The 25,464-nt window shown below is 44.5% G+C and overlaps 1 protein-coding gene across 1 annotated transcript; it reads left to right on the forward strand.

Annotated features, from left to right (window-relative positions):
* Positions 1-707: 707 nt before the first annotated feature.
* Ebpl (EBP like) lies at positions 708-23,895 on the forward strand. The gene is made up of 4 exons (XM_051195564.1): positions 708-927; positions 15,833-15,902; positions 22,637-22,775; positions 23,477-23,895. The coding sequence occupies exons 1-4, from the start codon at positions 757-759 to the stop codon at positions 23,715-23,717; spliced, it is 621 nt and encodes a 206-aa protein (XP_051051521.1). The 5' UTR covers positions 708-756; the 3' UTR covers positions 23,718-23,895.
* The last annotated feature ends 1,569 nt before the right edge of the window (positions 23,896-25,464 follow it).

Here is a 25,464-nt window from a genome sequence, read left to right on the forward strand (position 1 = left end):
GAAACCTGGGAATCCAGTGGGTGCTAGGCAAGTGCTGTGTTACTGAGGCACGTGCCCAGAGGAGGCATACAGCATTTGACTAATGAGGGATAAATATTAGGAATAGGGTCAGTCAACTGCATGGGATTTAAAAGCCCTGAGATGTGCGGGCAGCTGTGGGAGTAGTATCTAGTATGGTGATGCTAGCCTGTGATTGCTGCTCTCAGGAAGTCAAGGCAGGAGGATAACCTTGAGTTCGACCCCCCTGGGCTGCATACTGATTTCCATTGTAGCCTGAGCCATGTAGCTAGATTGTATCAAACACAAACGAAACAATGGTTGGAAGGCTGATAATTTCTGTAAAGATCTTTGCTTAGGTCTCATTGGCAATACTTACCAGGCCTCTTTATAACCTTTGGTCTCAAGATTTAGAGTCTCTGGTCAAAATCCCCACCGTCTGGACTTTGACTTTGTTGCTTAACCGTTTGAACCTTGTTAGACGTCAGACTTCGTATATCTTGTGGAAGCGGTTAAGCGTGTAAAGCAGGTGCCTATGTCCAGGAACCATCAGGACAGAATCGGGCTGCAGAGGCAGGCACACCAGCCCTGGCGAGATAGACGCCTCCAGGCACGCCCTTGAGTAACTCCGCCCTCAGGACCCTGCCCATGAGAAGGCCCACCTACAGGAAGCCCCGCCCACGAGCGTCTAGCTCGCCTAGCCGAGGAGCGTCTGCCTGCCTTGCCTGCTGGGCTGGTGCTTGATTAAACCGTGGACCCATGGGTGAGGACTGGGCTCTGGGCCCAGCGGTGGGTTCCTCCTTGCTTCTGTGCTCGGCTCTGCTGGCCGCGGGGTGCGCGCTGGGCCTGCGCCTGGGCCGCGGGCGGAGCGCGGTGGAGCGTGGCGTGCTCGCCTGGCTCTGCTATGATGCCCTGGTGCACTTCGTGCTGGTAAGCATTGCCCTGTTGCTGCGGACCGGGAGGAGGGCTGGGAACCTGAGGGCCGGATGTCCCGGGAGGCCTGAGGGCGCCAGCTCTGCCTAGGCTGATTCCCTGTACAGCCCTACTTCCCATGTGCTGCCTGGTCTTGTATCAAAGGTATCCCCACCTGAGTATTGCTAGAGGAATTTCTCCTCCTCTCCCTGCACCGCTCCCCTCATCTTGGCTTATCTTTTGTGGGTCAGAAATACTAGAAATCCATTTCTTGTAGCTTTCCTGATTTTGTAGAATATAGGTTTTTAAAGTATGTCCCCATGAATTTCTGAATTTCTCTGATGTCTGCTAAGGAATCTTCGTCATCTCTCGTTTTATTATTTTAAGTCTGCTGTCTTGGTTAGTTTGGCTAAAGGTTTATCAATCTTGTTAATCTTTTCAAAGGGTCAGCTTTATTAATTTTTGCCCTAGTTTTAATTATTTATTCCAATCTGCTGTTTTGAAGTTTGGTTTATTCCTGTTTTTTCAAACTCTTGAGATACACCATTAAGTTATTTATAATAACTTTTTTTTTTTTTTTTTTTAATGGAGGCACTAAGAACTTTAACTTTCCCTCTTAGGACTGCTTTTATTTCATACCACAAGCTTTGGTATTTTGTGTTTTCATTTTCATTTAATTCTGAGATCATTTTTTAAAATTTCCTTCTTGATTTATTCAACTACTCACTCATTGAGTAATCTGTTGTTTAATCTTTAGTGTGTGCATTTCTGATCTAATGTACTCAAGCTGCAACCAGAAAGCAGTGAGATTCTCTGTAAGGATATAACCTGACTAGCTCAGTTTCCCAAAGAGGTCTTGTTCCCCTCTGGCCTCTCACGAGCCAGGTTTCGACTCCATCTGTCTTTTCTCTCAATATTCTGGTCTTCCAAACCTTTGCCAGAATGGCCTGTTAAACTTTGCTTAGAGCATTCTAGGGCTTTTCTAGCCCAAGGTTGCAAACCGTTCACATTCTTCTTACACTTCAGTTCCAAAGCCCTAGTTCCACAGGGTCATGTTTACTAAGTCTCTGTATTACTTATGTTATTGCTGTAACGAAATCCTGAGGAGAGAAATTAAAGGAGGGGTTAGTTTTGACTCAGTGAGGGGCTGTGGTCCACTATGGCAGGAAGGTATATCTGCATTCATTCATCCGGCCCACAGCGAGGAAGTTCAGTCCATGGCCCCTGCTGACAGAAATTTACCATCCTGGTGTACAGTGGGTCTCTTCATAGATAATCCCTGACAGGGAATTGTTTTCATGGTGATTCTAGATCCCATCAAGTTGACAGTTAACAGTCAAGATTAACCATAATGTGGCCTTAAAATTCACCTAAAATGGTGAATCACTGTCTTCATTTCTTTAACGTGGGGCAGGGGCATGCCCCTGTCATGGCATTGCATATGGAGAGCAGCGAACAACTTGCAGTCTATTCTGTCCTTCCCACTATTGTGTTTTAGGGATCAAACTCAGGCCCTGAGGTTCGGCTGAAGGTCCTTTATCCTCGGAAGCCTTCTTGCTGGTCTTTCATCCCACTTTATAAGTAAGCAGTGGGACTGTCCATAGGTAGTTCTCCTGAAGTCTACTCTCTCCACAAGTAAAAATATAATCCTAAATACCTTTTTAAAAAAATAAAATCTGATCTACACTTCCGCTAATGTGATGCTAAAGTCCATAGTCTTGAAATAAAAAGAAACACCATGTTGGGCAACAGTTTAGGTCTATGAGTATTGCTAGTTAAAAGTGCAAATGCCAGGTGTTTGCAAAGATGAAATTCCTTCTTTCCCAATAATTTCCTAATATACATGTAGAGAGTAGAGCAAGGTTCTTTCCCTCAAATCCTTCGTTTAAAGAATTGACTTAAAGCCACACAGTCTCCCAAAGAACAAGGGTAATGAAACAGAAGGTACAGTGTGAGTATCTGTCACCCCAGGGCTTGGGAGGGAGGCAGGAAGATGAGAAATTCAAAGCCCTCTTTGGTTACACAGTAAATTCAAGGCTAACTTGGGTTACATGAGTTCCTGTTTCAAAAACAAACAAACAAGAAAACCAGGTCCCACTTAAGGAACATTTATAGCTATAACATTCCAGAAACATAAAAAGGTGTCAAGATTCTCAAAAAACGTATTTGTCTCTCACCACCCAGTTTATGTTAACTTTTCAAGTACAGATAGAGGTAGCATTGCACATGCCTCAGTCCCTGGTGCCTGGAGGTTCCCCCTGATCCAGATATGAAGAAATTGCCCCCCCCCCCCCCCCCGAGGATCCTGTCGTTGTCTGCCATGAAGAGCTCCTTTGGGATTACCCTGTCTTAGTTCTTCCCACATAAGGTATTATTTTCTCCATGTATGGAAGTGACCACTGACAAACACAAGCCACTTGGTGATAATTTAATCTCTCTGAAATTGAGGCATACCTTATAAAAGCTAATAAGCCCACATTAATGGACATTTGCATTTCCTTACTATGCTTTTGCTGGTGTCTTTGACGCCAACCTGAGATCAGTGGGAAGGACTCTTGAATTAGCAGTGAGGCCTATAAGGAATATACTCGCCTGGATTGGCTTTGGTTTGGTTAGCAATTTGCTCCAAGTGTATGTTGTTCTCTTTTAATCCCTTTCTGCCTTTTATGCTATGGCGGCAGTTCATCAACTGCAACTCAGCTGCTATCCGCAACAGTTAGGCCCCAAGAGCTGCAGCCTGAGGGAAATCTCCAACCGTTTCATAGCTATAAGGGGAACTTCTCTACATCTCTGTCCCTCTAAAGAACTCAGGATTCAAAGGCTGAAGTAGGATTCTGCTCCTCAGAGAAGCTGAATAGCAAGTTAAGTAGCTCACTTCCTCTCCTTCTTGAGTCTCCAGAAGCCCTCTGCTTCTCCTCAACCCTCCTTAGAAACCCTTCTCCATGGGCCGGAGAGATGGCTAAGCTGTTAAAAGCTAGGCTCACAACCAGAAATAAACCCTTCTCCATCTGGATCCTCACTACCACTTTCTGTCAGCTACTTGCTGACCCAACCTCCTGACTGCAGGGAATTTTATGTAATGAAACATCTCTGCAACATTAAACAAATGTTCCAGAGCATAAACAAAAGTAACACACCTTAGAATAATATTCTACAACAATTTCCCCTTTTTGTCTAAACAAAAAAATGAAAGGTTTTAACTTTAACTGTACACAGTAAGAACAATTATCAAGTAAAGATTACATTCATAATGTAATAGAGTCTAGTTCATTTGTGTCTGGCAATTTAAAAGAAAATACTCCGTTATTTATCCATCTTAATGATTCTAAAACTTTATACCCAATTAATCTCTTATCATAACTAATGAAAACTGCAACTATATGTTGTCTTCAACTCCATCAAAGGCACCAGAAGGATATAATATTATTTAAGTAAACAAAAATTTCATTCCAAGCAATTTCAGAAAACTCTAGAAATGATAGGGACATCTGATTGCCTGGACAGTCACCCAGAGTTCCTTTCCACTGTTGGGACATCTATCATCAGCCTACAGGCCCATAATATCTGGCAAACTTTTCAGTGAAGCAGAAATTTGAAAGATTGCCCTGCTTTATATTGGCAGTGTGTCAGTCACTTCCCCCTGTGTCCTTCAGAATGTCTGCAGTTTCTTCTGTGAAGCAGGGATGCTGAAGGACTATCCCATTGTGTTTTGTCAAAGTTCAGCAGTCACTTTCCTGTGGGTCTTGCATATCCATGTTATACAACATACTGTCAAGCAGCCCAGGTAAGAGCGGCTTCTTGCCCTAATGACTAGTGTCACACTGAAAGTAAACTCAAAGGAGTTTTCTCAGTGTCCATCATCTCTGAAGTTAATTGGTGCTGCCAGGAGCAGATGTGTCTCATTGTCATGAAAATCCCTAAATTAATAAAACGTTTTAAATGCCATATTCTGTAGGTCTTTGAAAGGTTTGAAGACCATCTACCTAAAATATATCTCTATATGATCTGGAAAACATACCTAGTATATCTACAAATTTGATTGTTATAGATGACTAACAACTGACCTGTGTTTCTTGGTTATCCTAAATAGTTCACAATGATAGCTTTCAAAAACTAGAATTTTTTTCTTACCTTTTTAAATGAACTTTGTAGGTACAATACCTTAAACAAGAATAGAATCATTTATACAATATGTCATAACAAAATAATCAAAAATTGGTATCAATATACAAAAATCCTTTAAACATGACTAGAAATATATATATAGTGTGTTGCAACAAAAATGACTTTAAGTTTGTACCTGTATACAAAGTCCATACCAATACAAAAATTTTGAGATTAATAGTTGTTTTCAGTTTAAAGTAGGTTAAATAATCTACTCTTTTAATCTTATCATTCCTATATTCTTATATTCCCCTAAATATAACAAACATCCATGGCCCACCAAATAACCAAAAGCCTCCCACAATCTAGCTCTGGGGAATGTGGATATTGTATTCTCTAGACTGCTTCCTATTGAATGTAAGTGAAGGCCTTTTTAGGGTCCCTGAGAAAATTTGAGCTAATGACCAAGTCCCAGGAAGACCAACGGTAACCTTTGTTGATGGATATCATCTGCCAAGTTTCAAGTGGTTTCTTTTGATCAGACCACCCTCTGATGTTCAGATAGGCTTTATTTGTACAAACAAGATACCAGCACAGTCTCCCTTGATCAGACCAGACCCATAGCAACCTGGAACAAATCCACAACCTCTCGTTTCCTATGGAAACAAAAGCAAAACCAGGTCTCTAAAGCAATGCATCTTTTAAGTTCCACTTTACAAATATATTTTTTGACTTCTGTTTTAAAGTTAAGGCATCCTGGTTTATTTCCTCAGTCCCTCTGTTAATTCCATGTCTCTTAGCAGCTTCCTGTGCTTTTCAGCAATGAAAGAATTCAAAATCAACACAATAAAACATACAGGATCCAGACTCCCTATGTATTTCCCATCTTTATGTGACTTTTTTCTTTCATATTACTTTTACTGTGTTTTTAAAGACTTTGTTTTTAAAACTATTTCTTTCTATGACTGTCTGTACCCATTTTCTTTCTTCCTTAAGCCTATGCAGATTGTAAAATACACTGAATCTGTTTAGAGGTTTTTTTTCCCACTTCTTGGGTTGGGAAAGCCAAGCCTAGAGCTCACAGCCTGGTCTGAGGTTCATGGCTAAGAATTGCCATTAAACGTTTTTAGTTATGGAAGCAGGTACAAGCGGATTTTACCTAGCTTGCCATTTCTAGCTTCTGTTTAGCACTGCTGGCTGAACAGCAGAACCTTTTAAAGGAGCATGTCTTTTTTCCAGCTTTCTTAGGCTCTAGATGGATATCTAAGCCCCATGTTGGTATGCCATTTTGTTGTATGTTGCTTTACTCTTTCGTGCTTTGAGGGGCCCCCTGCTCCCAAGTAAATCGCACATGGAGGCTTAGTCTTAGTTATGAGTGCCTGGTCGTGCCTTGGATGTTTCTTGCCAGCTTTTCTGAACTTAAATTATCCTATCTACCTTTTGCCTTTGGGGTTTTCCTTCTCTATTCCTATATACTTTTATTTCTTATTCTGTGGCTTGCTGTGAAGCTGGGTGACTAGCCTCTGGAGTTCTCCTTCTCTGGCTACTTCTTCCTCTCTTCCCAGATTTCTCCTATTTATAATCTCTGCCTGTGAGCCCTGCCTGTCCCTGTTCCTGCCTCGCTATTGGCTGTTCAGTTCTTCGTTAGATCATCAGGTGTTTTAGATAGGCAAAGAATCACAGCTTCACCGAGTTAAACAAATGCAGCATAAACAAAAGTCACACACCTTAAAGTAATATTCTACCACAAGGGTATGCAAACATATGGGATCACTGATACTATAAAGTAGAGCCTTGAGTAGACCCAAAAGTTCAAGCTATACATCCCTCAGGCAGTTCACCTTAAGTGTCCAACCAGAGGTGACTGGGTTCAGAAGTGCCTGGAGCTGAGTAGAGCTGCCTCTGTGAGCTCTAATCCCCGAGGAGGAGCTGGGATGCCAGATAGTAAGCATGGCTGCTAAGTATCGGGAAGGATTTGAGCAAGAACACAGGTCACTATTACAACCTACCCTGTTAGGGGTTTTGGCCATTCCTAATGACCCCAGTGGCTCTCACTGCTTCCCACTGACTGGGGCAATCAGGTCCCTTTGGGCTTTTGCCTTGTTCCCAGAGCAGCTTGGGAACGGCTTCAGAGCAATAACAGCAGAGATGATGAAGAGGAGAAATTGTGATGTGTCTCTCTGACCTGCCCTCCTTTCATTCTCTTCCCCAAGGCGACCCATAGAAGTGGAATGAGCAAGCGTCCCTTGCTCAGCCTCTGTCTTGGAGCTGAAGTCAGGAAGAACCTGCAGACAGGCCTTGCTGGGTGTCCCCACTGCCGTCACTGGTGCCTCGTGTGCACCTGTGCAGTGATATCTCCATGGTCTAGAGCCTCGGTTGGTAGAGTGCTGGCCTATCATGCATGAAGCCCTGAGTTCACCCCAGTAGCACATAGAAACCAGATGTGGTAGCGCATGCCTGGAATCCCCAGCACTGGGGAGCCAGAGGCAGGATGATTGCCACAAGTTCAAGGCCAGACTGATCTACATAGTGAGTTCCAGGCCTCGCTAGGTGGAGAGACTCTGTTTAGTGTGAACGTTCACCTCCGCAGAACCTAGAATCACATAGGAGATGGGCCTCTGGGCATGAATGTAAGGAATTGTGATTGCAGAGACAAATGGGTGAAGTTTGATGTGGGGAGACAGTCCTTAACTGTGGGCATGGCCCGGGCTGAGTGTTGAGGGTGGGATTGGATGGTGAGGCGGGATTGAGGGGTCACCTGTGAGGCGGGATTGAGGGGTGAGGAGCAGGCTGGTGGGTTAAAGAGCAGCAGAGTGTGGCGGGAAGAGGAGAGGGAGATGAGCAAGAAGCAAGTTCCGGCAGAGAGGCTGAGTCATGACATTAAGAGGTGTGAGCAGCAGGTTCAGGGAGGGATGCCGACAAGTGCAGGGTGGGCACAATCTGCTGGGTGCCCAGCTACCCTGGGACCGGCTTGTCCTTTGATCAGCCTGCTTGGGATCTCTTCTTAACATTGTTCATGCAGTGCTCTGTTCAGGCTTGTTCTTCAGGATAAATTGCAGTTGTCACAGGGAGCCTGGGTTTTGTTTGCAGAGTTTATGCTTCTTAAGCTCCTGGTGTGTGTGTGTGTTGAGGTGTTACCTATTTCTAGTTACTACCCCCAGCTGCCCTCACCTTCCCCTGTGTCCCCACTGAGTGTGCTCTTCCCTGGGGAAGACTGTCTTCCACTCTCGCCATTCCTTAGTTGCCTGCTCTTTGTGTAGGGCTTTCCCTGTCCATGGCACTATGTCCTTGTATTTATCCATCTCATGTTTAAGCAGCCATGTTGGTAAGACTTTATAGGTTTTGTTTCTGACATTCCCAGGAACTCACAGCATCTTTAAAAACAAACAAACAAACAAAAACCACATAAATGACAGCAAAGCAAACAGCAGAATCCCTGTGTCCCTGTGCTTCTGTTTTAAGACACAGAATCTGGCTCTGTAGTGCAGCTATTACTTCTTTTTTGGTGTTATTACATTTGTTTATTTATTAGGAGGGGTGTGGGTGGATGCCACAGAGTGCATGTGGAGGTCAGAGGACAGTTTGCAAGCATTGGTTCTCTTCTTTTACTAAGGAATCCTGGGGAGCAAGCTAGTCAGGCTTGGCAGCAAATGCCTTTATCCACCGAGTCATCTCCGCAGAGACCCATGGCTTCTTCCCTTTGTTTCTCTGTCTATACTGTAGAAGGTGAAGATGCCATTGACCAGTCCTTACAGGTGACTGCTTCCAGATGGCAGCCAGTCAGGGAGTTATCTCCTCTAGAGATGGAATGTTCCATTCTCATCTCTGGTCCAGTCACCTGTAGCCAAAAGCATGGCCTCCCTTGGCTATTGTGGTGGTCTGCTTGGAATGTCCTCCATAGACTCATATATTTGAATATTTGGCCCACAGTTGGTGGAACTGTTTGGGAAGGATTAGGAGACTTGGCCTTGTTGGAGGAGGGGTGTCACTGAAGGCTGTGAGGTTTCAAAGGCCCACATCATTCCTAGTTAGCTCTCCATCTGCCTTATGCTTATGGATCCACATGTGAGCTCTCACCTTCCACTCCAGCTCCATGCCCACCCACTGCCATGCTCCTTATCTATTGTCCTAGTTTGGTTTCGGTCGCCTCAATACTCTGACCAAAAGCAGAGGGGAGGAAAGGGTTTATTTCACCTTCTACCTCTAGGCCTCAGTCCGCCAGTGAGGGAAGTCAGGCAGAGTAGCTCAAGGTAGGAGCCATGGCAGAAGGCTGCTGTGCTGACTTAGGTGTGGCACGTGGTCAGCTAGCTCTCTGTGCATCCCCTCGCCTATCTGGCAGGATGGTGCCTCCCGCGGTGAGCTGGCCTCTTGTGCCAAGCTGGGCTTCCCCACATCCCTTCCAGGCATGGACGGAGGCCCGTCTGGTGTGTTCATTTCCTATGTTGAAACTCTTCTGACGATTATAGCCTTTGTCACCCTGACAGCTGAAGCTGACTGGCATGTCCTTAACACATGGAAGTCGATGTTCTCTTCAGAGGGTTGCTGTAAACCCAGGAGCGGTGTGGCTCACTCTTCAAATATCAGTGCTTGACTGAAACAGGAGGATTTTGAGATGAAATCTAGTTTAAACCACAGATTGAGACCCTGCCTCAAAACAAACAAAGAAAAACAAAACCTGCTATAAAGATTAAATGTCATTTGTGATTTAAAACAGTGTTTCTCAACTTGACAATCCCAGTCACCCTGGGATTGGCTGTGATTCTGCACTGGTGACAAATTCCCAGAGGAGACCTAGGGTTCTTGGACCAGGGCTGCACGGACCCAGGGTGCCTGGCACTTTCCAAACCTCAGAGGTTGCAGTTCCTCTGCCAGCATCCCCAGCATCTCCCCTCTGCCCTTTTGATCCTGTTCATGTAGCAGACAGTCTTAATCCCCATGTCCAATCACAGTGAGCCTCAAGACTTCCCATCTGGGCCTTACCCTGAGAACAGATGTGTCAGCAGAACTGAGGATTCCCTCAAGAGGACAGATGTTCTCCTGTCCTAAATCCAACCCTAAGCCCAATAGCATGGGTACAGCAGCACTAGCGTGACTGACACCAAGCTTCCACAGGAGCCATCACTAGCCACTGGTGACAACTGTCTGCTGGGGCTGGCAAAGACTGCATCAACTACAGCGGCCATTTAGTGGGAGAATGGCAGCTGACAGTGGATATATCTAAAGTCAGTAAAGCCTGGGGGAGGGGCTGCCGCAGCTGGTCCTCCCGTGAATGGTGGTGCAGGCTGTTGCCATGACAACTCCAGTGTGATTAGGCTGAGACACTTGGTCAGATCTGAAAATACTAATGTGTGTGAGCAGGGTTCAGGGGCTCTCCACTCTCCCTCCACTTCATCTGGGCTCTAATGCTGAGTGCTACATTGTATCTGAGTCTTCCTTCCAATGCTTTTCCAGCAAAATACTCCAAACGCATTTTCATACAAAGTAGCCTCTTTTTGGTTTTTGATTTCTGTAAAGCCACTTTTTTTTTCCTGTAAAATGTGTCTTTGAAATGGTGTGTGTGCACCATTTCTTGTAAAATTATTATTTAATCCTAGATCACAGTAGCTTCCAGGCAAGACACTGGCTTCTTTTGAGCATTGACTCCCAGTTTCTAGAAATCTACAAAATACATTGTTACAAGCTACAGGTCTGGAATGACAGAAGAGAATAATGAGGTGGAACTTTGATAACTTCATCTGCCATGGTACATGACCCTTTAAAGTGACTTTGCTAGCTTCTGGGTTAGATGGAGTTAGCCCACTCCTGTTTTAACCTTGCAATAGGAAATATCCCACTTTTTAGGTCAACTATTTTGATATCCAGAACCTTAACTTTTTTAAATAAGTGAACTTGGAATAAATGTCTTGGCAACCTTCTACAGACCTCGTTAGACAATAAGAGAAAACTTGCCCAACGTATGCCATATAGACCCTGGGACAGCAGGATGGGCATTTTGATGCCTGGCTATTTACCTTAAGGGCATATGTTGGGAGCAGAGGAAGCCCCGAGTGAGTATTTATTAGGGACAAGGCTGTGTCAAGGACTCCAGTGCTCCAGATCTATGGAAATGGCAAAGCCTTTCCCCGGTCAGGCTCAGGGAATTAGCACAGCCTTCCTATGGTCCATGTGTGAATGTTGAGAGAGTGTACGGAAAGCATTGATGGCACTCCCAGATATGAGTGTCTGTATCTTTCTTCATTCCCTCATCACCTACCTATCAGGCTAACACGGCTGAGCTGTGCAGGATGTGGTGGGCATGGGTGATATGTTTTGGTTTGGTTTCTGTTTTTCCCCTTTGGGAATTTCATATGTTATATTTTTTATAATATTCTTTGCTGTCCTTCAATTCCTTCCATATCATCCAGCCCCCATCCTCACTCACCCAACTTCATGTTCTCCCTCACTGGTTTCACAGCTGGATAACATTGATAATTATTTGTCTTGTTTGGTAGTGTGCACAGCACCTTCTAACGCTATGGACACTAGCACTGTGGACACTAGCGCTGTGGACACTAGCGCTGTGGACACTAGCGCTGTGGACACTAGCGCTGTGGACACTAGCGTTGTGGACACTAGCGCTGTGGACACTAGCGCTGTGGACACTAGCGTTGTGGACACTAGCGTTGTGGACACTAGCGCTGTGGACACTAGCACTGTGGACACTAGCGTTATGGACACTAGCACTGTGGACACTAGCGTTGTGGACACTAGCGCTGTGGACACTAGCGTTGTGGACACTAGCGTTGTGGACACTAGCGCTGTGGACACTAGCACTGTGGACACTAGCGTTATGGACACTAGCACTGTGGACACTAGCGCTGTGGACACTAGCGCTGTGGACACTAGCACTGTGGACACTAGCGTTATGGACACTAGCACTGTGGACACTAGCGTTATGGACACTAGCACTGTGGACACTAGCGCTGTGGACACTAGCGCTGTGGACACTAGCGCTGTGGACACTAGCGCTGTGGACACTAGCGTTGTGGACACTAGCGTTGTGGACACTAGCGTTGTGGACACTAGCACTGTGGACACTAGCGTTATGGTCACTAGCACTGTGGACACTAGCGTTATGGTCACTAGCGCTGTGGACACTAGCCAGTAGGGGTGAAGCTTCCAGTTGAACACCAGCTAGATTTGTCTGTGTTCTGGACCAAAAGTATGTGGCATCTCCCACAATAAGGCCTTACTGTAAGTCGTGGATGGTAACCAGCAGCACTGGCAATAGAGTTTGATGGGCCTATGGGTTTCTTTTTGCCAGCAGCTTATAAAAATGCTCCTTCTTGTTATGGGGTTTGGTTACTTGATAACATATGATATCTAGTTGGGGTATTGTCTTCTCCATTACATGTTGACTCCATTTAAATTTTTTTATATGTATGTGTTTTAGGAAGCCTCACAGTAGTATGTTTCCATTTGGTTTTTTATTATTATGACCATGTGTGTATATGTACCATGGTGCTTGTATGGAAGTCTGACGACAACTTTGTGGTCTTAGTTCTCTTTCCATCTTTACATGGGTCCTAGGGATTAAACAGGTTACCCAGCTTGTACAGGAAGTGCTTTGACCCTTCTTGGATTGCTGCTATGGTAATTAAAGAGCTGGCCAATGTGGTTGCTGGGAAGGTTTACCAGCTCTGGAGTGCCTTGAGGGGAGGGAGGGGACTTCTCAGCCCTTACTATTACTTTAAGGGGAGGATCTCATAGTTACTAATAGTTGATACTTATTTCCCTTGGCCTTGGTGGCAGCTTTGTGAGATGACAGTATACTATCACAACTCTGGTGTAGGCTGATGCAGTTTGCTGATCTTTGGTGTGAAACAAGATCTCATGCATCACAGGCTAGCCTAAAACTCACCACATAGTTGAGGCTTTCTGTCCTGATCCTCCTACCTCCACCTCCTAATGCAGGGATTCCCAAGCTTCCTAATGCTGAGACCCTTTAATACAGTTCACATGCTATGGTGACCCCCAACCACACAATTATTTTCATTGCTACTTCACAACTGTAATTTTGCTACTGTTATGAATCGTAATGTAAAATACTTGAGTTTTCCAATGGTATTGAGTGACCCCTGTGAAAGGGTTGTTCAACCTCCAAAGGGGTTGAAACTCATAAGTTGACAACTGCTGTGCTAAAACACTTACTACTACGCCCAGCTAGTTTGCTAATCATATCCAGGCCTCTCAGTTTTACATACACCCCCCCCCCCCGTGTGTGTGTGTGTGTGTGTGTGTGTGTGTGTGTGTGTGTGTGTGTGTGTATTAACTGGGTAGGTTTGTTATCCAGTCCAGTAATCAGGAGTGCATGTTAAGAGTGCATTCTGTGTTTGCAGAGGACTCAAACTAGGTTCCTAGCAACCACCTAAACCTTCAGCTGTAGGAGGGCCCAATGCCCTCTTCTGGCTTCCACAGGCACCTGCACTCCTGCACACAGACAGGCATGGGCATACAATTAAAAATAAAATAAATCTTAAAGCCCTTTAGCTGCTCTTGGTTTTGCTAGGCAGTACGGGTGGAACGTAGGTCCCTGTGCACACGAGGCAAGTGACCTGCCGCTGTGCTGCGTCCTCAGTCCTAAACACTTGAGAGTCTCGTTTTCTTTTCCTTTCTTTCCGCACTTCTTTCTTTCTTCCGTTCCTGTTCTCCTTCCCCAACCCCATATTCTTTTCTTTCATCTCTGGCTGGCCTGTAACTCACAGTATAGCCCACACTGGCATTGAACTTGTGTACAAGTACTTGCCACCATGCCTGGCCTAAATCTCCTGTAAAGAAAATTCACTTTAGATTGACTCAGGCAAAGATCATTTACTAGTTAGCTGACCCAGAAAGAGTGTCAAGAAAAGATAACATAAACCAGCTTCCAAAGCCTGTGTTTACAGAGATTAGGTTGGGTAAGAGGCTGAACAACATTTCATGAGATATTGTGAAAGAGAAAGACAGTCACAAACTGTTGGATAGACAGATGGCTCTCACTAGTTAGTAAGTCCCAGCCCACATGCGAAGCAAACTAATACAGTGTGATTTTTGAGACATCCAGGTAGAGAAGGACCTTCCACCCATAACTTTACCACTGAATGATACAGGGTCAAGATACTGGGTCAGTAAAGAAAAAAAAAATCCGTGGTCCACTGCAGTGAACACCACTTCTGTGTGCATGGTAGGAATGGCCTGAGTAGCTTTTCCTGTTCTAGAATCTACTCACAGATAAAACAGAGAAGTCATATACATATGCTTGCAGAACCAGGATGGGAATTTAATCTGTGTGCAAGCAAAATGGACAGAAGTTGGTCATTGAAGTCTGGATGAGAGTGTAAAAGCATGAGGAACTCTTGTGCTTTTAGTAAGGAGCCTGTACAACACATACAAATGAGTGGGCATATGCTTTCAGTCCTTTACTAAAGTCACAAATGTGAGTAAGTAATGGAAAAATGCTATACCTATGTATAATAAATGCTGTTTGTTTTTGTTTTGTTTTTCCAATAACTGGCATTTTGAAAAGAAATAAGACAAGTTTCTCACACGAAGAGAGCTTTATTATCGTATGTATCATATGAAATAGAGCAAGCCCAGATTTACTGCTGAGATGACGGGGGTGTGTGTGTGTGTGTGTGTGTGTGTGTGTGTGTGTGTGTGTGTGTGTGACTGGTGTAAATGAGTAAGGTTACAGGGTGAACAGTCTAAAGGAGTAGGTGGCCCGCCCCCACAAGTGGTAAAACATAGTAGCAAAGAGAGGAGAAGGAGTGGGCAGAGAGTGTTCCCGCCATGTGAAGCTGTTAGGGGAAGGGGGTGACGAGGAAAAGCTATTGACCTGCAGTAAAAATTAGTCAAGGGAACCATTGTCACAGCAAATAGACCAGTGAATTCTAGCTGTTTGACTTTTGGAAGTGTAGGCAAAGAGACACTTCCAGGATCCATGATGACCTCCATGATGACATTTTCATCACTAAATGAAAAGCCTTTACGTGTTTAAAGCCTTCCTGAATTTGCCCTTATGCAGCACTGTAACAAGTAAGGTTTTTTCCTCCCGCCAGTGGTCTTGTCCCGCCACCGTGCCAGCCTCAATTAACACACCAAGACTCTGTATTAGATAAAATGCTGTTGGCCAGGTACTAGTTTCTTATCTGCTAGCTCTGTCTTAAGTATTAACCCATTTCCACGTCATCTTACCAGAGAGCCAGGGCAGGCAGTTCTGTTCTCTCCCTTCTCCCCATCCTGACTCCTCCTTCCTACTTCCCCTTTCCTCCTTGTCTCCTAGTCCCTCCTATCGTCCTTTCCTATTGGCCAGCGGTGCTTTATTCATTAACCAGTATGAGAAACATTTATAGAATGACATCTCCCATCACAGCACAGGAAGAGGTTTCAACTCTGCTATAGACATTTGCCGGCCACATGCGTTTTATTTTTAAGGTTAAAAAATAACCTGCTGTAAGAATCTTCTCCAAGATTTAAGATCCTTGGAATGGTCTAAAGCAAATTTTTATTTTGTGCAACAGTCAAGCACTCTCCTTGAAATTTTCACTTTTTTTTTCTACATAAGAGCACACCTCTGATTTATAATACCAGGCATTAAAAAGTAACGTTTATTATTGTTTGGTCACATTCATTTCCCAGTCTGGTTAGCCTCCAGAGATGGCATGGTGTGGTCCTCCTGGCCAAGGTGTGGACATCTTACAGAGGAAGGGGAAGCCTCTGTCCTGCAGTACCTGCTGTGTGTCTGCCATGCCGCCCTGTGGTGATGAGGCTAAACAACCTGTCTCCCTTTTCTTCCCTCTAGGAAGGCGCCTTTGTCTACTTGTCTGTACTAGGAAATGTTGCAGATTCCCGAGGCTTGATTGCATCTTTATGTGAGTAATTAAAAACATTTGCATTTGAAATGTCTGAAGAGATTAATTGCAAGAATGGCTGTCGATGAACTGAACGTCTCTATCACATGTTGTATGATTCCATTTACATGGCCTGTCCAGAACAGGTGAATCTATAGAGACAGGTAGCAAATTCATGGTTGCCTGGGGCTGGGGATGAGAGTCAGGGTGTGGAAGGGAAAGTGGGTGACTGGTAATGGGTGTGGGCTTCTCCTTTGGGATGTCCTCAGATTCTGTCTGTTCAAATCTGTGAATGTGCTAAAATTGGAATTGTGTGCCATGTGAATTACATTTCAGTAGGCTCTGTAGTAAACAGAGTGTATCCAGCTGAGGTGTGGCTCAGCGGTCGAGCACTTGCCTAACATGTGTGACCCCCTACACAACCCTGTAAAACAAAGACAAGACACCATAGGGCCTGCAGGTCTTAAACTGTGTGCTTCCCCCATACATGTTTTATGTAAATTTACTTTGTAAAACTTTATTTTCATCTGTGTGTGTGTGTGTGTGTCTGTGTGTCTGTGTGTGTGTGTGTGTGTGTGTGTGTGTGTGTGTGTGTGTGTGTATGTGAGCAGTGTCCTCAGAGGCCAGAGGAAGGTGTCAGCTCCCTGGAGCTGGAGTTACAGGCATTTATAAACTGACCCATGTGGATGCTGGTAGCTGAACCCAGGTTTTCTGGAAAAGCATGCATACTCTTAACTGTTGAACCACCTCTCTAGCCCCCAGTTTGCTATTGATTATGTCTATACCTGTCTTGGAAATAATTCTCCAAATTCTTTCTACTCTATAGAGCTGTCAGGTAGTTTCCCCATTTTTTACACTCACTATAAACTAACCAACCCTTAGCCATGTGATGTTAACTTCCCAAGATGTTCTATAGCAGGGTGGTTAAGTCAGGGAGGCAGGCGCCACCCAGCATCTCTTCCTGGCTTTCAGGGTTAGCATCTGCAATTGTGCCTTGTCTGCTGCTTGTCTTTCTTTTTCCTTACTTTCCAAATTTTACTCCGCAATTATTTTATCTTTATTTATTAAGCATCTCTGTGTATGGTATATGCAAGTATATGTGGGTGTGTGTTTCAAGTTCTTATTTCTTTATGATTTTTTATTTTAATTTATTCACTGTGTGTGTGTGTGTCTGTCTGTCTGTCTGTCTGTCTGTCTGTCTGTCTAGGACAGAGGACAATTTTCAGGAAGTGGATCTCCCCTTCCACCATGTGGTTTCCCAGTAATCAAACTCAGGTCATCAGGCTTGGTGGCAGGTGACTTTACCAGCTGAGCGATCTCATCAGTCCTAATTTATTATCTTATTTTATATCTTATTTTTTGGTGCTGAGGGTAGAGCTATGACCTTGCTCATGCTAAGTACATGCTGTGTTACTGAGCTGTGTCACTCCCAGCCTTATTGTATTTCTGTCATGTCCTGAAAGCACATACTCACACCAAGGTCTGTGTAGACACTCTTTTTCACTATGAGTGTTAGGAAATGTCTAAAGAAGGAAGTGTCTCAATTCAGTCAGTACTTCTGAAAACAGAATGTGTCATCTTTGATCCCTCCTGTTCTGTGCTGTGTTTGGGCAGGGATCTGAGCTCCCTTGGAGCAAAGTCCTGCTCCTACACCTCCTGGCTAGGCTCAACTTGTCTGTGTTAAACTTTGCATGGGGGTGGCTGCAAAGTCATGGGGCTGGAGGACCCAGCCTGAATCACTACTCCTCCCTCCTGGGGCTCCTCTGGTCCCCTTTGTCAGAAGGCATGCTGCAGCTTCCACACTAGCTGCCCTGCTTTTGGCATCAGAGAAAGAGAACAGCCCAGATGTGGTCAAGTCCATGGAAAGTGAACGGTTGACAGGGGCTCTCCTCATCTCCATCTTTAGGGGAACTGCCTTTTTATTTTGAAAGCAAATGCTCAAGAGCAGCTGCTGATCCGAGGATCCAGGTCAGGACCTCCCAGAGGCTGGCCGTGGCTTCAGGCTGCAGGCCACCTTCGTCCCCACCCAATGGCAGGGCATGCAGCAGTGGTGGGGCTCAGACCCTCCTCCAGCCCCGGCCTGGTCTCTTCCCCTCTGAACTGTTGCCTCCTGCCGTTGTCAGTCACAAGATAAATAGAACTGATCACGTCTCATGATTTTTAACCTGGTGTTGGAGCCTTGGCTGTTCTGGTTTAGCAAGGTGGATGGTGGGTGGAGTTCAGTAGCAAAGGGTATTCCAGAGGTTCATGTAGGGTCTGGTGGATGCAGGGCTGCCTTGGGCCATCCATCAGTCTTCTCTGCCATCTCCAGACATCCTCCAGCTCTCTGCACTTACCTCTAGCTGCAGACATTGTGCCTCCTGCAATAAGATAATCATCTTTAAACAGAATGAATGGAGATGGTAGTTTGGGGTTAGTTCTATTTTTAATATCTAAGCATTCACTAATTGTGGTCCTCCTAAAGAATCGACATTTTGTGTAAAAGATTTTTCCTGAGTTTTGGATAATAGAAAAATTAGGAGTTGGAGGGATGTCTCGGTGGTTAAAAGCACTTGCTGCTCTTACAGAGGACCTGAGTTCATTTCCCAGTACTCATACTATGCAGTTCACAATCACCTATAACTCCAGTTCCAAGGTACCCACACCCTCTCTTGGGCATCCATCTACACTTGTGTGTACACACATGCACACAAACACACACATAGTGTGTCTCTCTGTCAGTAAATCTTTTTAAAAAATACTAGTAACTGTTATGTAATTTTTCTGGTCCAGCAGGGCCCACTGCTACTTTAGCCCCAAATGAACACACAGACACCATATTAATTATCAAACTGTTGGCTGGCTCTGTCTTATATATTAACTCATTTCTATCAATCTAAGTATTTCCATGTGGTCTTATCGTACTGGAGAAGGTTCAGGGACCTGTTACTCCTCTGGCGTCCTACATGGTGACTGACTCACCGTGTCCACAGAGAAGAGAAGAGAGCGATTTCCTGTTTGCCCCTTCTTATGTTCTCTTTCTGCCCAGCTTGTCACTTCCTACCTGTCTGTACAGACCTCCAGACCTCTATGGTTAGCTAGTGGCAGTTTCTGCCCAGCTATATTACTTCCTGGGATCTCATGACAACTCCTCTCTGCCTACACTTCCCAGAATCCTCCTTATATCTTAGTCCCACCTATCTTGCTGCCCTATTGACCAACAGTGTTTTAGTCTTCAACCAATAAGACAAACATACACAAAAGAACATTCCCCACCAAGTAACAATTAAATCAGGAATAAAAATGGCCTCTAAAGTAGATGGCCCTCTTCTCAAACTAGGGAAAAACTTCCTGACTCCTGGTGCATTCTGGAACATTCTGACCACGGGTCTGCAAAGAGTCTTGAATTACGGCTTTCTAGTTACTGCCTAGAGGGGATGGCTGTTGCTGATGAACACTGTCCATGTTTGGTTCACTCTGAAGTTCAAGCTGCATCATCCTAGACCATCAGCACTCAGTTGTTGTCAGTTAGCAAGTATGTTGGGTGCTTTCAGGAGGCAGAGGCAGAGGCAGAGGCAGGACTATCCCAAGTTCAAGGCTAGCTGGAGTGATATGGTAAAACCTTCTCTCTAATAAAACTAAGTAGACATTCAAAATCACTAAATGGGGTTTTGAAGACAGGGTCTCAAGAGATCTACCTGCCTTGGCCTCCTAAGTGCTGGGATTATAGGTGTGTGCCACTATGTCCAGGCACACATTTTATTATTTAAGATTTATTTGCTTTTATAGGCCTGAATGTATGTATGTGTAACACATGCATGCCTGCTACCCACAGAGGCTAAAAGAGGGCATCTGGTCCCCCAGAACTGTACCTACAAGTGGTTCTGAGCCTCCATGCAGATGCTGGGAACTGAACCTGGATCCTCTGCAATAGTAGCAAGTGCCCTTAATCACTGAGCTATCTCTCCAGTCCCACAAAATGTGTTTTAAGAAATATTTCCTTAATAATTCCCCACATCTAAATTATACTTAGAAACTTTGTATTTGAGTAAGTATAATGTATTTAGCAAGATAGTTCATTTTTTTAAATTAATTTGTGTGTGTGCCTCTGTGTGTGTGTATGTGTGTGTGTGTGTGTGTGTGTGAGAGAGAGAGAGAGAGAGAGAGAGAGAGAGAGAGAGAGAGAGAGCACACCCTGTGGGACATCAGTTTTCTTCTCTACCGTGTGGGTCCTTGCAGGGGAACGCAGCTTGTGAGGTTTGGCAGCAGTTGCCTTTACCCACTGAGCCCTCTTACCTGCCTTTTTTCCCTTTTGATTTCATGCATGTGTATCCTATTTTCTTTTCCTGTTGTGTGATGAAATGTCCGGACAGAAGCAACCAAAAGGAGAAAGGTCTGTTCCAGCTCACAGTTCAGGAGGAGACCACAATGGCAGGAGGTCACTGTGCAGGAGCTTGTGGGCGCTGGTCCCATCACAGCCATAGTCAGGCACAGAGAGCAGTGGGTGTCTGCATACTCACGCTCAGCTTGCTCTCTCAGCTCTCACACAGTCCAGGGTTCCCTGCCCAGGGAATGGTGTCACCAACAGTGGGCAGGTCTTCCCGCCTCAATTAATGTCACACCAGCCCCACCCCACCCCAGAAGCCCATCTGCCATGTGATCCTAGGTTAGGACAAGTAACAGTTTTTGATACTGCTCTACCAAGCTTTCTTTTGGGCCACCAACCAGCTCCCAAATCATGACATGGAGACTTCTTAATGGTTATGAATGGTCAGCCTTATCTTAGCTCTTATTTTAATCTGTTTCTCTTTATGTATTTGCCTTGGGGCCTTTTGTCTTTCTTTCTGTCTTTCTGTATATTTTACTTTCCTGCTAGCTCTGGCTGCAGCTGCCTATCTTCTGGCCCTGGGCATGTCCCCCTCTTTGTACTCATTCTCTCGTCTTTCCTCTTGAGTTTAGATTTCTCTTCCTATTTATTCTATCTTCCCACCAGCCTCATATCTCTCTTCTGCCTAGCTATTGACTACTCAGCTTTTTATTAGACTGGGTGTCTTAGGCAGGCAAGATGAGACAAATGCAACACGGCTTTACATAATTAAACAAATGAAGGATAAACAAATGTAACACATCTTTACGTAGTTAAACAATTATTCAGTAACACAAACAAATGTAACATATCTTTATATCTTTAATAAATGCAGCATAAACAAATGTAACACCCCAGGTGTTGGTTTAGTCGCAGCTCTCAGGAGGCAGAGGCAGAGGCAGGCATATATCTATGAGTTCTAGGCCAGCCTGCTCTATAGAACAAATTCCAGGACAGGCTCCAAAGCAATACAGAGAAACCCTGTCTCGAAAAAACCTGGGGGGAAAAAAACAAAACAAAACAAACAAATGTAACACATTTTTGCCCAGTTAAATAATATTCCACAAGACACTACCATCTAGTCTTATGTGTGCACGATAGCCTGCACACATGCACATATAGACTAGAGGACAATCTCAGCAATCCTCAGGAATGGCATCCAGCTCTTGTCACACAAGGTCTCTCATTGGCCTGGAGCTCACCAATTAGGCTCACTGCTAATTTATGACCCAGTGTGCCTGCCAGCTTCTGTGTCCTCCTGTTTCCATCTTACCAGTGCTGCGATTGCAAGTATGAGTTGCCTGCCTGGCATTTTTACATGGGTGCTAGGGATTGAACTCAGGTCCTCATCTTTGTGAGGCCATAGCTTTGCCTACTAAACTATCTCCCCAGACTCTAGAACCATCATTGTTAAATATTGTGTCTGCAAAACTTGACAGTGTTGAACTAATTAAAAATCCTGCAACTTGTAATGAAGAGGGTCAGGGGTACAGTGCACATAGATGAATGTGCTTCCCTTGCCCTCTGTAGTCATGGGGAAGGTTGTGAGACAGCGGTCCTTTTCATTAACTGGCATAAAAGGCTTACTAGTCGTAGACCAATGGGCTAAGATAGAGGACCCAGAAAAAAAAAAAATCTCATGCAATGCTACAGCTCCCAGATATTGGACAAAGTGACAAGACATATATTGGAAAAAAAGATTGCAACCTCTTCAACAATAATGGGAGGAGCATTGAATAACCCATGAGGGGGAATGGAACAGGCCCCACTCACCTTGTGTAAAACCCAGCTCTAATGGATCCTGAGGCCTCAGGCATGAGGCCTGACATGCTAAACTGCTAGAGACAAATGTAGGGAAAATACTTCAAGATATAGGCACAAGCAAGGGTTTTCCAAACAGAAATCCAGTAACACAGAAAATAATAGCAAGAATTGGCAAATGAGATTGTGAAAAGTTAAAAATTCCTACTCAGGAAAGGAGTGAGGACAGCCCACAGAGGAAGGATAATCTTTACCAACTATACCGCCAGCACAGATTGACATCTGTGTCTATAAGAACTCATTACCATGACAGCCAAGCCTGTACCAAGAACCCTGTCTGGAAAACACAAACAAACAAACAAATAACAGCAACAAAAAACCCAAATCATCCGATCCATAAATGGGCAAGTGCCACATTTCTGCAAATCTCTATAGAAGCTGCATATGGAGTGGGAGTAGAGAGTTTCTGTTTAGGGAAGTAACGAGACCAGAGAGGGTATGGGGTGGTGAGTATGAATCAAATAAACTGATGTGGTTGACAGAAATTGCCTTATTGTAGTTGTAGCCCATGCATTGTATACTGCCTAAAAAGTTAACAACAAAAAATGTTTGCCAGTTGGGAGACTAAACACAGGTATTTTGCCTTTAGGGAAAGAATACGGCAAGGCTGATGCCAGATGGCTGTATTTTGATTCGACCATTGTGTCTGTGGAAATTCTGACTGTTGTCTTGGATGGGCTTTTGGCATTGGTTCTAATTTACGCCATAGTCAAGGAGAAATATTATAGGTAAGTTCACCCGTGTCCAGCAGGGAGGGAGAGATGTTAGCTGCCTGCATGACATTTGGATGTAGTTGCAAGCGCATTTATCCACAAGGCAAAAGCTTAACATAGGACTTCAAGAAGTAAAGCTTCATCGTGACATCTCAGAGAGTCCTCCCAGCTCTTGCTCCCCCTCCCCACCACATTTACAGATGATTAGCAGTGATTGTTCTTGATTCCTTTAAATACATTTGCAGACACATTACAAATTTGTCAAACATTGATCATAGTTGTATGATTGACTGTGTGTCAATCACAGGTAAGGAAGACCCTTTATCTACAATATTTCATTTACCCTCCACAATACCCTTTGAGGGAGGATAGTTGCCATCTTTATAACAGTTGGAACGGGCTGGTGTTGAGTTCATAGCAAGGTCTCTTTGAGGGTCAGTGGTGGCCTCACTAAGTCCTCCCGAGAATGGTGCAGGGTACTCAAGTGTCCTTAGAACTCTAAACACTGTTAGAACAATGCTGGGAAGGGCAGTGTGGCTTCTGCGGGCAGAGATGGCTATGCATCTTCACTATCCATGTTGATGTGGTCCATCAGAGAAGCCGCACACAGAAGCCCACAGGTTTCGGGAGAAAAGACTGTTAGAGTGGCCCTAAATAAAGGATGCCATAACTCAGAGTACCAAGTTATACAGCTTCACCCTGTCTTCTCCCCACAGGCATTTCATACAGATCACCTTGTGCGTGTGTGAACTCTATGGAGGCTGGATGACCTTCTTCCCCGAGTGGCTTGTTGGAAGTCCCAACCTCAACACGGAGAGCTACCTCTACTTTTGGGTCTATTTGGTGTTTTTTAATGGCTTATGGGTTCTGATCCCAGGGCTGCTGCTGTGGCAGTCCTGGAGGGAACTGAAGGAGACATACTGCCAAGGGGCCAATTTAGAGAAAAAGCACTTGTAAATTCTCAACACTTTGCATTCTGATGTGGTGCTTTATGACTCAGAACTGACCAGACATTCCAGTCAATACTTCCTTTTTACGGTGTTGTTTCCAAATAGCCGTTACGGGTGGGTTGGAAGGTGGCGAACTTTGCTGTTTGCTTTTGTCCTTTATTAAACACTAATATAATGGAAAGAGAGGACATGGGGTGTGGTGTTTGCCCAGCACTCACAAGGCCCTGAGTTGCACTCACAACACTATACGGGGCTGGTGGTTAAGTTTTCACTTGTAATAAGATCATATTTAATTAGTGTTCTTCTGTCCTGCATAATTGTTATACCATATTCATAAATGAGTATTGCAGACACTGTAGGGAGTAGCATAAATTTTTATGCCCCCCTAAAACAAACAAACAAAAAATAAAAAAAAAACCACATTTGCTTCACCGTTTATTCTTCCCAATGGTCTCTTTGGGTTAGTGGTGTAAATCTATCAGGGAAAGGAATGGTTCTGTTTTACACTTATGTTTATTCAGATTTGTGTACACAGTAGAAAACACTAGCAATAGCTAGAGTGGTGTGAAGAGGTGGTGTACATGTATACGTGGCAAACTAAGGAGGATCATGGGTTTGAGGCCAGTCTGGGTGACGTAGCATATATCCTATCTCAAAAAAGGAGTGTGGGGGGGGTGAGGAGTGGTTTCTCTGTGTAGCTCTGGCTGTCCTAGAACTCATACTGTAGACCAGGCTGGTCTTGAACACACAGAGATCCACCTGCCTCTGTCTTCCAAGTGGTGAAATTAAAGGTGTGTGTCACCATGACCAGCTGGTAAATCTTAACAACGTAACTATAAAATAAAATCCAAAAGGTGTCACACAGTGGGATTTGTGCCCTAACAACTGGGTGACTGAGTGGAGAGGAGCACAAGCTTGGTGTCTGCTCTGTACCAAGACTGGACAGGGACCTGTTGCATTTCAACTTGCTGGATTAGTTCTCTCTACCATGAGGGTCCCAGCAATTGAAGCCAGGTCATCAGCCTTGGTGGCAGACACCATTATCCTCTGAGTCATGTCACTGATTTAAATGTGGCTTTATGTTCCACGGGATTCCCTCCTTTGGGGGCTGTCAATTGTGGAGGGGGCATCCAGGAAGACTAAGAAGGGGGTAGCCCCATTGGTGGCCTGTGGTCATGCCAGTTTCCCATGGCAGAGTCCTCTCTGTGGGTTTGAAGTCATCCCTAGAAGTTGTACCTTGTAACTTAGATTTGACTCCCAGATACAGACCTCACAGAGTGTCTGATGTGGGCACCAGACCTGGAAGTTGTTTTTTACCACAAATATTAGGAAACAGATGTTCACACTATGATGAATATGCATGTTTTACTAAGGGCACACCAAAACAAAAAAAAAAAAAAAAAATGAAGCCAATACTGGTAACATCACAGAAGGTGGGAAGAGAATGTAGAATGTATGATTTTATGTCTATAAATTTCGCAAATTACACATAAGTTGAGTAATTCTGACCAGACATGCTTAGGAGCAGAACTGTTCTCTAGCTGGGGGAATGTGTGTGTGAACTGCATGAGGCTCATAGTGAAACTTCTAATCTAAAAATGTAAGATGCACAACCTTGGGGCTGTAGATAAGAACACTCAGACTGAACCGATGGGTGTTGTGGAATAATCGTTTTGTACACTGTGAAGGCTGTCACTCTGATTGGTTTAATGGCAATGGCTAGGCAGGGTCCCAGTCACAGAGGACAATGGGAA

Source organism: Phodopus roborovskii, unplaced genomic scaffold (genome assembly GCF_943737965.1).
Source record: "Phodopus roborovskii unplaced genomic scaffold, PHOROB, whole genome shotgun sequence".
Taxonomy (NCBI): Eukaryota; Metazoa; Chordata; class Mammalia; order Rodentia; family Cricetidae; genus Phodopus; species Phodopus roborovskii.

What these genes read in the sequence shown, in the direction of transcription:
- Ebpl (XM_051195564.1), top strand. Translation starts at nt 757, where the DNA reads ATGGGTGAGGACTGGGCTCTGGGCCCAGCGGTGGGTTCCTCCTTGCTT. An exon ending in CCCTGGTGCACTTCGTGCTG is followed by an intron (nt 928 to 15,832) that starts GTAAGCATTGCC and finishes TCTTCCCTCTAG; the next exon opens with GAAGGCGCCTTTGTCTACTT. An exon ending in GTCAAGGAGAAATATTATAG is followed by an intron (nt 22,776 to 23,476) that starts GTAAGTTCACCC and finishes TTCTCCCCACAG; the next exon opens with GCATTTCATACAGATCACCT.